This window comes from Heteronotia binoei, chromosome 20 (genome assembly GCF_032191835.1).
Source record: "Heteronotia binoei isolate CCM8104 ecotype False Entrance Well chromosome 20, APGP_CSIRO_Hbin_v1, whole genome shotgun sequence".
Lineage (NCBI taxonomy): Eukaryota > Metazoa > Chordata > Lepidosauria > Squamata > Gekkonidae > Heteronotia > Heteronotia binoei.
In genome coordinates, this window is record NC_083242.1 from 38,153,360 (window position 1) to 38,166,347 (window position 12,988).

Sequence of the window (12,988 nt, forward strand, 5' to 3'; positions counted from 1 at the left end):
CGGGCTGCCCTTTCGGTTCCGGATGCATCTTTGGTCCCCCTTTGGGGCAGGACAACTGCAAGAGGGGGGAGTGCTGATGTAGAGCAGGAAAATGTTGGCTGAATTTCCCCCCTGGACTGCTTGGGCCGGACGTTGCTTAGCAACGAGATCCTACTATGACCTGGTGGGAATGGCCTCCCAGAGGCTGGCTGGGGAGAGATGGCTGCCTGGCAGTGGGGCCCAGCTGCAGCCCACCCTGCTCTCTCCCAGCTATGATGAGGTTGGCCTGCGTGGCTCTGGTGTTCAGCCTGCTCCTGTCGCAGGAGGACCCCAACGGGGCACCCCCCCTGCTCCACAGGCTCTGCCGGGAGCAGAACGGGCTCCGGCGCTTGCAGGGCACCTTCGGCTGGCAGCCGCCTTCAGCGGACAGCTGGGTGCCCGAGTCCTCCTGGCTCTCCTGGCTGGCCGGCCTGGGCATGGTGCTCGTCTGCGCCCTTCTGGACAGCTGGGTGACCTCCTGTCTCGCCTCTCTGCAAAGGCCGCCAGCTCCCTCGGCCGCCCTCTTGGTAAGGAGGGTCAGCCCCGCTGGGGAAGCAATGAGGGGGCGGGCCTCTCAAAGTGCGGCCTCCCTGCCCACTGCCACTCCGGGGCGGAGTCCAGGCTGGCCTGGCACAGCTGAGGGTGAGGCAGGGAGGCACCTGCTCAAAGCCTTAGGAGGAATGGGCCTAGGACTGGATGTCCGCCATTCGACTGCATCCTGAGTCAGGCTACAGCTGGGTGGGGAGATGTGGTAGAGCCAGGTCCTGGAAACTAAGCAAGGTTGTTGTCTGAATGGGAGAGGGGCATCGAGGAAGGCGCTGGCCAGCCACTCGTGGCCAGGTCTGGGTTGGAAAATAGGCTTTGTTTGTAGCAGGGACTCCTAAGCCTGTTAGGCCACAACCCTGAGGCAGCCATTCCTCCGAGAGCTTAAGGCAGCCCTGGAAGCTCCAGGAGGATTGGCTATATCAGGTGGGGGGGTGGCTTAATAGGCAAAGGAGTTCTGGCTACAAAAAACGCCCTGTGGGGGGGAGTTTGGGGGGTGGGTCCGGGAGAGGGTGGGGTTTGGGGAGGGGAGGGCCTCAGCAGGGTGCAATGCCATAGGGCAGGGGTGTCCAAGGGTAGCTCTCCAGATGTTTTTTGCCTACAACTCCCATCAGCCCCAGCCAGCATGGCCAATGGCTGGGGCTGATGGGAGTTGTAGGCAGAAAACATCTGGAGAGCTACCCTTGGCCACCCGTCCTAGAGTCCACCCTCCAAAGCAGCCTTTTTCTCCCAAGGGAGCTGATCTCTGCCAGCTGGAGTTCAGCTGTCAAAGCAGGAGATCTCCAGGCCCCACCTACCAGCCACCTCTGCTGCTCACTTGAAGGCCCCTTGCTGGGGTGGGGTCCCCGTTGGGAAGCTAAGCTTGGATGGGAAAGAGACCCTGGCTGGAGTTGGGGAGGGGAGGTGCTGCCCTCTCGTGGGGCCTCTGCCCTCCCCTCCCTCAATGAAAGACCCCCACTCCACACACACCCTTGCCACTCTTGGCTTCTGCTGACCTGGGCTGGAAACAGCTGGTGAACGGCCTCCCCCTGGCTCAGGGTTCTCGACTTCCATGCGGGTCCTGGCGAGCGTTTGGGCCCTGCAGGCTCTTTCCTTGGCCCTGCCCACTGCAGGGACAGCACGACCAGCTGACAGCCGCTAGGTGAGGGCTAGAGAGCTCCTGGAATTACAACTCACCTCTGCACGACTTAAATCACACGTGGGGAACCTTTTAAAGGGGGTTAGGCAGGTCCTGGAAGGGGGACTCAATGGCTGCTGAAAGGAGCCTCCGTGAACAGAGGGCAGTTCACCTCTGACTAGCAGTGCCGGGGCAGCAGCAGAGGAAGGGTCTCACCCTCTGTGCCCCACTTGGTCATGCTTTTGTTCAGACAGCTGTAACCCTTTCTCACAATACCACAACTTGTGGACACTCAACGTAACTGCTGAGCGGTCAGGTTAGAAAGGAGGTACTTCTTCACCCAAAGGGTGGTTAACGTGTGGAATTCACTGCCACAGGAGGTGGTGGCAGCTGCAAGCACAGACAGCTTCAAGAGGGGATTGGTTGAACAAATGGCACAGAGGTCCATCAGTGGCTGTTAGCCACAGGGTATTGATGGGACTCTCTGTCTGGGGCAGTGAAGCGCTGTATCCTTGGTGCTTGGGGGGGCACAGTGGGAGGGCTTCTAGTGTCCTGGCCCCACTGACGGACCTCCTGATGGCACCTGGTTTTTTTGGCCACTGTGTGACACAGAGTGCTGGACTGGAGGGGCCATTGGCCTGATCCAACATGGCTTCTCTCATGTTCTTTTGTCTGGGGCAGGGATGCTCTGTATTCTTGGTGCTTGGGGGGGGGGGGCACAGTGGGAGGGCTTCTAGTGTCTTGACCCCACTGGTGGACCTCCTGATGGCACCTGGGGTTTTTTGGCCACTGTGTGACACAGAGTGCTGGACTGGAGGGGCCATTGGCCTGATCCAACATGGCTTCTCTCATGTTCTTTTGTCTGGGGCAGGGATGCTCTGTATTCTTGGTGCTTGGGGGGGGCACAGTGGGAGGGCTTCTAGTGTCCTGGCCCCACTGATGGACCTCCTGATGGCACCTGGGGTTTTTTGGGTCACAGTGTGACACAGAGTGTTGGACTGGATGGGTCATTGGCCTGATCCAACAGGGCTTCTCTTGTGTTCTTACGCTTATTTGAGGCCTGGTCCTGTCATCTGCATTGATTTCTATGGCGTGACCGCCTTGTGTCCCAGCCAGGGAGTGGTTGCATCAGTGGATAAGCCCATGCCTGGTGAGTGAAGGGACAGGAGTCCGGGAGTGGGGGAAGTGCCGTCAAGTTGCAGGCCATTTACGGTGCTCTCACAGGGTTCTCTGAGGCAAGAGACACTGAGAGGTTGTTTTCCACAGCTGGCACAAGCAACCCAGACTTCCTTGGCGGTCTCCCATCCCTTGACCAACCTTGGACAACCCTGTTTAGCTTCCAAGGTCTGACGATTGGTCTAGCCTGGCCCATCCAGCAGGGCAAAAGAAACAGATGTGGTTTGCCTCTGTCACTTCCAACACAGGTCAAGGCACATCTGGAATAGCAACTCATCTCCCATTTGTTTTCAGCCTCCTCAGCCTTTGGACCTCCCTTTCTTATCACCCTTTAGACTAGGCTTGGTTTCTGCTGCCTTCCTGAGAGATGCGTATTGTTGGAACTCTGAGGCCAGACTTCCTCTGTTGTTTCTTGCGGGTCTTTTTCCTATCTGATTGAATTGCTTTTCACCCTTTGCAATCCACCTTGAGTCTATGAGAAATAGGTGGGCAATAAATGAAGTTAACAATCGATGATGATGATGATGAAGGAGAAGAAGCCATTTTCCCTTTCAGCTATATTTAAGTAGGCAGCCGTGTTGGTCTGAAGTAGTAGAACAAAATAGGAGTCAATTTCACCTTTAAGACCAACTTAGTTTTATTCAGAATAAAATAAGCTTTCGTGTGCATGCCCACTTCTTCAGACAAGGAATGAGGACAGTAAGCAGAGCCACATAGAGCTGGTGGGGTTTGGAATGCAAACTGGTACAAAGTTAAAATCCAATAGCAGAATAGTAAAATTAACAAATCCAGAAAACCTTTGATCTGGGTTGCATTAGTGTGGGAAACCATAAGACAGTAACAGGTCAGAATGTGAGAATGAATGCCTGTTAATTATTCTATTTCCCCACAGGAGACTGAAACGGCAAAAGAAATGGACTTAGAAACGCCCCAAAGAGAATGTATGTCTATTCCAATGTGTGCTTTTCTTTCAAGTTTAGAGTCACCTAAGCACTACTGTGATGAGGTTATGGTGCTTGTGACCAGGTTGTGATTGTGATGTTGATGGCCATGTATGTCAATCACACCTTCAGATTCCATCAGTGCCAATTCTATAAGTAGACGGGTATGCCGTATTTAAGGAGCATGGATAGAATGGCAACTGTATGGCATAAGGCGAATGACTGTAGTCTTTACTGCTGTGTATAGCTTATTGCAAATAGACCTTCCATTATATAATTTCTGTATCTTCAAGGGTGTCAGACTTGTGGCCTGGGGGCCAAATCAGGCCCCCGGAGGGCTCCTATCAGGTCCCAGAGCAACCGGCTGTCATCTGCTTCCTTCTCCCTCTCTCTTGCTTCCTTCTGCATCACAGCTTGCTTTGCCAGGCTTGCTCAATCGCACAGCAGAGCTACAGTGCAAAGCCTCTATTTTTCCCATTTGCTGAGGCTCCTCCCTTGGGGAGAAAGGGAGGGAGGAATAGCTTGCTTTGCCAGGCTCTCTCAATTGCAAAGCAGAGCTACTGAGTCAAGCCTCTCTTCCTTCTATTAGCTGAGGCTCCTCCCCCTCCTGATTCCCTGGGGAAGGAAGTAAAGAGCCAGAGCTTTCTTTGCCCAATTACCTGGATTGCACAGGAGAGACACAAGTGCTAATGTTTTAAGTGTGTTTTATTTTACATTTTAAAAAAACCTTTAATTGCGTTTGTCTGTGTGCTTTATATTTCTGCTACCTAATCTTAAATAGTTACATCCATGGCCCAGCCCAACAAGGTCTTTTATGTCAGATCCGTCCCTCGTAACAAATGAGTTTGTCACCCCTGGTCTAATTTGTCTTGTGAATATTTATGCCTTCAGTTGTTTCTGGTGGTCCCAGACTTCTAAAACCCTCATAATGCCCTGGTCACTGGATGTCCTGCTCTGTTGATAGATCCAGATGGGCAGCCGTGTTAGTCTGCCTGGAGCAGAAGAAAAGAGCCGGACTCCAGGAGCAATTTAAAGACTAAAAAAAGGGTTGTGGCAGGGGAGGTGCTTTCGTGAGTCACCGCTCACTTCTTCAGATATCAGGTTGCCTGCCTCAGGGATCCGGAGGGAGGTCTGGAAAAGTGAGCCGTAACTCACAAAAGCTGCTGCCACAAATTTGGTTTCATCTTCCTGAACTCTTTGTCTTTCCCATCTTAGGGAGTTGTCCTGATGCACTTCGCGTCATCCGCTTTGAGTCCCTGAGAAAAAGGAGGACTATAAATAAGGAAAATCTGTTGGGATGTGTCAGCTGACTGAGTTATCCCTTCATTTCCTAGGCTCTCTTTGTCTTTCGGGGCAACCGTCAACGTCAGGTTTCCAAAGGTAGGCAACGATACCTGCTTCTACTACAGCAATGGTTTTGGGTCTGTATTCTGAGAAACTTTGGGGATCCCCTTCTAGGGAAATTATGGAAGACAGCTTACTCAATTTCGCACTCACCTTACACCGCTCTCAGCGGGGTTTCCTTCGGATTTCACACTATCTGCCCCGGGGCTGCAGCAAGTGTCGGTGTTTTCATGCAGCAAAGAGAAACTAGTTTTTAGCGGGTTTTGTTTGCCGCACAAAAACGTCGTGCTTGCTACAGCCCTAGGGCAGAAAGTGTGAAATCGGAAGGCAGCCCAGCTGAGAAGAGGAATGTGAGAGCGGCGTAAGGTGAGTGCAAAATCGGTCCTTGGTTCAACCAAGTCCCCCTCCCCAATATTTTAAAAGCTTTGTAAAAATCTATTTATTTTCAAAATATATTTCTTTCCTGCAGTTATGATCAGCCTTCAGAGAGGCACAGACATTCTTTGGAGGCATTTGAAGGCACAGGAAAGAGACTCCGGGGGGAGGTTTTATATCCAGAGCATAAAAGGAGATCGTCTTTGTCGAGCCCCCAACACAGTCTCCAAGACCTGTCTTCCTCCCCCTCCTATTTTTGCCTATCTCATTTAAAAAATCTGGACTTCTGTTGTGCTCCTGGAGCCTTCTCTTCTGCGGAATGTTCTGAGGAGACCGTTGGAGGCTGGGCCCGTGCAGCCACATCCTCATCCAGTGGGTCAGAGAGCGAAAGTTCTGGCTCCTACCGTACTTCACAGGACCCCAGCTTGCCCGAGGAGGAAGGCTGTTGTCTGCGGGATGAAGGGACACCAGAACCACCACCGCCACCAGCACAGGCTTCTCTGTTGCTTCTGGAGACTCGTTCAGAAACAACAAGTGTGTGTCTTTCCCTGCAAGCGAAAGAAGTCCAAACTCAGACGTCCGTGGCAAGGATAAATATTGTCCAGAGTTCAGCGTATGAAAAAGATGGCCACCTTTGTCTTGTGGAGAAGTCTCTTCAGGTCCAGATGGGAGCCCTCCGTAGGCCCAAGGCCCAGCCTTCTCTTCCCAAACTGACCCACAATGATGAGAAGGGGAAGAAGAGGCAGCCCCCACCACTGGCTTTGGTGGCCCTCAAATCTCTTCCACACACTGACAAGGCCAGGACGTGCAAGCATGTCTCCTCTCTGTGCAGGCTTCTGGACACATTGGGGAAAGCCATCCCCAAGAGCTCTTCTCAGAGCAGAGAATGTTCCAGACTGAATGCCATCTTTATCAGTGCCTCTCCTGATGAGTTTGTCCCTTCGGTCCTGGACCAAGACACCAGGGATTTCCTTGAGTTTCACATCAAGAAGAAAATGGTTCAGTGGAAGTGTGGAATGCCCAGCGTCGTCGCCAAATCTGTAGCAGCGTTCCAGTCAATAACCAGTCTGTGCTCGGGGACAGCGAGCGACAGTCACACACCCACAGGAACCATCACCCTGGTGTCAAGGAAGCAGGTCGCTCTGACACTCCTCTTCTCCCCCCTTGTGTTTGTGGGCACCTTCTCTTCAGAGCAAGCTCTGGGGCTCAAAAGCACCTTTATTCTCAGCTCATGGAAGCCAGAAGATCTCCATCGGCTGGCTTTCCACACAGCTGCAAAGGCACTAGAAATTAAAATGGGAGCCTTTCCGGAAATGGTTGGCCATTCCTTCCAGCTGTTTCGTGGCGCTTCTGAAAAATCCCTTCCCAAGATGATTAATTCTGGCAACAAGATCCTGAAGCCGAAGTATCCTTTGCTGCCATTCCTTGCCCAGGAGAACATCTGTATTCTTGATCTGAACATCAAACGTAAATGCCTCGCTTACTCAGGGAACATTTCAATCACGTATACCAAGCTGACTGCCACCGTGACGACCTCCATTTCTTCCCGGCCCAGAGAGTCTGAAGAAGAGACCAGGGAGCAGATGGCTCGGCTTTTGGTAAGCCTCTGGGGGCAAATTCACAGGGCGGGAATCGCATCTTGTGGCTTGAACCAAAGACTTCCACTCCCACAGCTGCTGGACTCTTCCACTTCATCTGCTCCCCCTGCAATTGGTGCTGAAGAATCAATACAAGTGCTGTTCCAAAGTGCTCCTTTGAAGGAACCGGCCGCTCACCAGGTTTCAGCAGATGCTCCCAGGCCCCTGCAAGAACTTGCAAAAGGGTATGAGGAAAGCCGCCAGGGGAAGCCGCTCACGGGAGGCCCTGGCCAGAGAGCTCTTCCTCCTCCCCCAGTCCCGCCAGACCCCAAAAGCAGTGCAGTGAGCAGAAGAGCCATGAAGCTTCGCGCTGAGGCGTCCATCATCAGGACCAGCATCTTCTTGGAGCTGGAGGTGAAGAAAGAGAAGCTGAATCTACACTTGAGGAAAAAAGTGCGAGCCCAGCTTCAGCCACCGCAAGGAGCTGGTCTGGAAATCACTATTCAGCCAAGGAGGAGAGCGAGGACATCGCAGGCCTCCTCCAGCCCCCGGCCCCTGAGAAAGCCTCGGCGGTCCTTCTGCTATGTGTGCATGCCTTCCAACGACGCCAGCGCCAAGCTCAAGACGGTCTGCTGGTCCCTTCCCCGGTGGATCCTGGAAATGAACGGGTACCGCACACCCGAGGTGGCGCGCCTGGCCAGCAAATCCAGAACTCCGCAGCCGGTTCAGAAATGAGCCAGCTCCTGCCGTCCGGAAAGCCTGCAGTGTGTTGGCTCATGGAATGGGGCTCTTCCTAATTAAAAAAAAAAGGGGGGGGGACAATTAAAGACTTTGCCTGGAAACAGTTTTCACAGCCTGCTCATTCGACAAAGCCTTTCGCAAGTCGTGGCCAAAGCCGGGCCAAGCCCATCCTGTTTAGTTGTCGGTAATACCAACCAGCTGCGCTCCAGTTGCAGGTTCTGCAATACTGCTGTGACTCTTTCTTTTTTTAAGGGCGTTTTCGCACTGACCTTACTCGGGAGCGACGTCCCTTTTCACCGCGCAGCGTCTGCGTGGATTTCGCACTAATTGCTCCGCAGAACCCGGAAGAGCCGCAAAGTCCCGCGGCTTTTGCGTCGCAAATGTAAACTGGCCAAAAACCAGTTTACATTTGCGACACAAAAGCAGCGGGACTTTGCGGCTCTTCCGGGTTCTGCGGAGCAATTAGTGCGAAATCCGCGCAGACGCTGCGCGGTGAAGAGGGACGTCGCTCCCGAGTAAGGTCAGTGCGAAAACGCCCTAAGTCAAGCTATTCCTACCCAATGGCAGCAGCCCACAACAGCATAAGATATTGTCCTCCTCTCCCCAAGCCTGTATGCTCAGCTATAATATAGCGGGTTCAATGCAATTAAGAGGTGAGGCAGTTGTGATCACAGCTCAGGTACAGCATTAGGTACAGCATAGCATAGGGCTGCTAACTGGGCCCACAGGCTATATACAACTCCGGGTTCCTGCGCAAGCACGTCATTGGACCATTCAAACCAGCAGGGGGCCTGTGATTGGAGCAGGGCAGCGGGGATTTGGATCCTCCTGCCCCTTGTTCCTGAGTCCCCAAGCTCAGTCCTTCTGGCTCCAATGAGCCAGGCAGGAGCACCCAATGAAGTCTTCACTAAGGTCCACCTACACAACATCAGCAAAGCCGCGACAACAGGAGCTGGCTGGAGGCTGGCAGGGCAAAGCGGCTTATGAACCAGAGAGGCCATCATGCCAGACTTTTAGCAGCCGACAAAATGAGCCTCTTCAGCAATGTAGTGCCCGGCCAGTGGGCAGCAGCCGACCCTTTCCGTGGCAGGGGGCCAGGCTAGCAGCAGCCCTGCCAGGCAAAGAGCCTCCCGTCCAGGGGCAGGGCAGATCTTCTGCTCCAGGGGGGTTGCCCTGTTGATCTCAAGTGTTAGAAGAGCGTTTGAGTCCAGTCAGGCACAAAAGCCAATGGATTTTGCCAGATTCAAACGTTGTGGGTCTTCTCAAAGTTTGTTCTGTTTCTCCAGGCTTGTTGGCAACCCCGTCCACAGGCCGAACCAGGTGTAGTCCCACGTGCAGGCAGGCTGCAGTTGCAGCGAGTCTCACTTTTGCTATTGTGTTGGGAATTTTTATTTGGAAAAAAGTAATTGCAAAAGGTCTACACTGCCTCTCCAGAACAGCTGCCCTTTGACCGATCCAATTAATCTTGTCGCGGGGAGGGGGGGGGAGGAGTTTAGCTAAACTGCAAAGGAACAGAGCAGCGCTGGGCAAACTGGCTCGGGACCCACATGTGGCTCTTTCACACAAATGGTGTGGCTCTCGAAGCCCCACTGCCACGTCAGTTGACTTGAAAAAGGCATTTGTCTCTTTAAATCACTTCTCTAAAGTCAAGCCAGCCGGCATCTTGGAGAATGCATTTAACGTTAAAGTTGCTTTCTTTCTACCTCTCCCTCTCTCCCCATATATTTTCTTCCTTTCGGCTCTCAAACATCTGATGTTCATGTCTTGTGGCTCTCAGACATCTGGCGTTTATTCTATGCGGCTCTTACATTAAGCAAGTTTGGCCGCCCCCTGGAACAGAGGCTCTCCCCCCCCCCCTCTTGCCGCTTTCCGAAACCAAGCTCCGATTTGTGAACGCAGAGGCGCATGCGCGGCAAAGAAGGGCCTCCGTCCCCGCGCGTGCGCACGCGGCGCAGGAGGCAGCCCTGCCAGACCTCGCCAAAGGGAAGGAGCCCGGGCGAGCGGTTCTGCGCAGGCGCTCTCGGGGGCGCGCGCCGTCGTCTCGGGAGCGGCGCCAGCCTAGATAGCAGCAAGGCGACGTTTTTAACGCAGGCGCGGTGGCCAAGTGGTAAGGCGTCGGTCTCGTAAACCGAAGATCACGGGTTCGAACCCCGTCCGTGCCTCGCAAGAGCGGCGCTCCGGGGACGCCCTCCCCGCTCCAGGCTGCGGCGGCGGAGAAAGGAAGGGCTCATTTTTAGGGCCATTTAGGGGCCGGGAGCGGAAGGGGCGCCCCGGCACCGCCTCCCCCCAAAGCGGATTTCGCTTCTGAGATCTCCCCCCCCCCCCCCCGCAGGATCCGGATCCAGAGCCCAGGCGGAGCATGCTCAGTTCACCAAGGGCTTGTAGTCCACGGGAGTTGCGCTGGTGCGCCTGCTGCGGGCGCCTTCTCTTGCCCGGGAGCCTGGCCTCGCTGCTGCCTGAATGCAGGGCCCCCCAAGGGCCATCTAGTCCAGCCCCCTGCAGACTGCAGGAAACGGGCAGCCCCTTCCGCGCCCCCAAAGGAGACGTTTCCACCTGCTCCTAGTCCTTGCGGAGCTCCCGCGCTCGTCCTCTGCCGAGTTGAAACGCTCCCAAGAAACCTCAGAAATTAGAAGTGGCTGAAAGCGAAGAAGCCAAAAGAGAACCAAGTCTGAGTCCACTGTGGCATCTTGGAAGTCCAACAAAGTTTGGTTCTGGGTACATAAGCTTTTGTCTGAAGATGTGTGCCTGCACATGGAAGCTTCTGCCCTTCAGGCTGACATGGCTGCCCACCTCAATGAGAGAGACAGGCCATAGTTTCCTATTATTTAGCACTATTTGAGTCAATTTTCATGCATCGTGCAGGGGTTGGGCTAGATGACCCTTGAGTTATGCCCTGGAAGGGCGTTGCGCTTGCAAGGTAACAACTTGTTAGTGGTCCCAAGCTCTAAATCTGCCCTCAATGACGGCCAGGGTCTTCTCGGTTCTGGCCCCAACCTGGTGGAGCTCTCTGCCAAACTCCATCAGGGCCCTGCAGGATCTAATGCAGTCCCAGGGGGCCTGTAAGGGAGAGATGTTCCGCCAGGCTTTTGATTGAGGACAGCGCTGGCTTCCTCCTGCTGTTCTCCCCCCACCCCCCGCACCTGCAGTCTATAATTGGGACAAGGAGCTGTATTTGTCACCTGTTTTTAAAAAGTGTTGTTTATGGGTTTTTTGTAACTGGTCTATTTTAATGATGCTGCACATTGGCCAGAGATGACAGAATATAAGTTCCAGTTCCAGCCGAGCGGCTCCACAAGGCATTTCTTGGTTTTGCACAGGGGATGGTCTGTTGTTCCCATTCCTGTTTGCGCCTGTGATGCTCCAGCTGCTTGCGGCCTTCGCCACAAGGGGGAAGAGGGACTTTGGGGGGCAAATGTTTCATCCACACGACCCCAATGCCCCTAAACATCCTTTTTGCTCTTGCGCTGGTCTCCTCCTGCTCAGCTGGACGGGTTTCCAGCCTTCATGAGTAAAGCATGGCTGCCTTTCAGCGACCGTTCAGCCCCTATCCCGATTCAGCAGAGCTTAGGAGGGGATCGAAGTCCCAAACCCCTTTCTGTTTGAAGAAACAAACCACAGCAAGCGCAATGCCTGGTGAGTTGCACGGCGCAACGCACTGTGATTCCTGGCCCTTTCTTCCAAAGTATCTTATATTTGATGCTGAAGAAATGGGGGAGGGGAGAAACGGAATGTCCTAGGAAAGTGGAGGTCATTTCCCACGAAACCCTGTTGAGCTACAAAGAAGCTGGGGAGGGGGTGGGCCAGAGAAACTGGACCTTCGCTGGAGAGACAAAATATCTTGGACTGGCTCCCAGAGGGCATTTTGGCTGGCCGGCACTGAATCAGCTGGGAAGTTCCCAGCCCTTCAGAGACTAGCTACGGGCTCCGCTGGCATCATGCAGTGGCTTTTATTACAAGCAAACCCTGTCTCTCTCCCTCCCCCCCAGATAGGGTTGCCAACCTCCACCTGATGGCTGGAGATCTCCTGAGATTTCAGCCGATCAGGAAGGGATGGCAGCAGCCTCCAGATGGGGCCTGGGGAATCCCCTGGAATCACAGCTCGTCTCCAGACTATAGAGATCAGTCCCCCTTGGAGAAAATGGATGCGTTGGAAGGTAGATTCTCGGGCATCCTGCCCCAGCCCCCACACTCCTCAGGTTCCTCCCCCAAAATCTCCAGGTATTCCCCAGCCTGGAGCTGGCAACCATAGGGAGGTCTGAAGGCCCACTCAGGGATCTGTTCCAGATGAAACGAGGCACAGCTTCTGAGCATTTCTTCTACCCCTTTTCTGGTTTATATCTTGTATCAGCTCTTATCAGCACAAAGAGCTTCCTCTCCTAAGTAAAAGGATTTGTGTCTTTGCCAGGCGCTTCCCTGCTTGCAGCCGTGGCACGCCTGAGAGCCAGCCTGGGGGCCGTTTTGCCCCTGGAAAACCTCCCCAATGTGACCGAGCTCCTTGCTTGAAGCCCAGAGGCCTCATCCGTGCTGCAGGGCCCTGACAGCCATCCCGGCAGGCGCAGGGAGGGATGGTGCCCTCTGATAAGGCAGCAGCCCATGGCTGCAGATCTTCTTCTAGCTGCTTTGCCAAAGGCAAAGACTGCAAGCCCAGCGGTCCTGGGTTCAAGCCTCCCTGAAGCCCCCAGAGGCAAGCCTAGCCAACCTCTGCTCAGCTACCTCCCCCCCCCCCCACCAGGCCTGGGAGGGGAACTACCAAGAGGAAGAAGAGACTGGATTTATACCCTGCCCTCCACTACCCAAAGAAGTCACAGAACATCATACAATCTCCATTCCCTTCTTCCCACAACAGACACCCTGTAAGGGAGGTGGAACAGTCTCTGAGCAGAACAGCCTCTGAGAGAGCTCTGGCTGACCCAAGGCCATTCCAGCAGCTGCAAGGGGAGGAGTGGGGAATCCAACCTGGTTCTCCCAGATAAGAGAGCTCTGGCTGACCCAAGGCCATTCCAGCAGCTGCAAGGGGAGGAGTGGGGAATCCAACCCGGTTCTCCCAGATAAGAGAGCTCTGGCTGACCCAAGGCCATTCCAGCAGGTGCAAGTGGAGGAGTGGGGAATCAAACCCAGTTCTCCCAGATAAGAGAGCTCTGGCTGACCCAAGGCCA

The 12,988-nt window shown here is 54.2% G+C and overlaps 1 protein-coding gene and 1 non-coding gene across 2 annotated transcripts; both read left to right on the forward strand.

Annotated features, from left to right (window-relative positions):
• The first annotated feature begins 1,411 nt into the window (after positions 1-1,411).
• On the forward strand, positions 1,412-7,933 carry LOC132588525 (uncharacterized). Its single transcript, XM_060260938.1, has 4 exons — positions 1,412-1,702; positions 3,747-3,795; positions 5,130-5,175; positions 5,609-7,933. The coding sequence occupies exons 2-4, from the start codon at positions 3,768-3,770 to the stop codon at positions 7,824-7,826; spliced, it is 2,292 nt and encodes a 763-aa protein (XP_060116921.1). The 5' UTR covers positions 1,412-1,702; positions 3,747-3,767; the 3' UTR covers positions 7,827-7,933.
• A 1,989-nt stretch (positions 7,934-9,922) lies between these two features.
• TRNAT-CGU (transfer RNA threonine (anticodon CGU)) lies at positions 9,923-9,994 on the forward strand. The gene has a single exon. It is a non-coding gene; the product is annotated as a tRNA-Thr (tRNA).
• Positions 9,995-12,988: the final 2,994 nt, after the last annotated feature.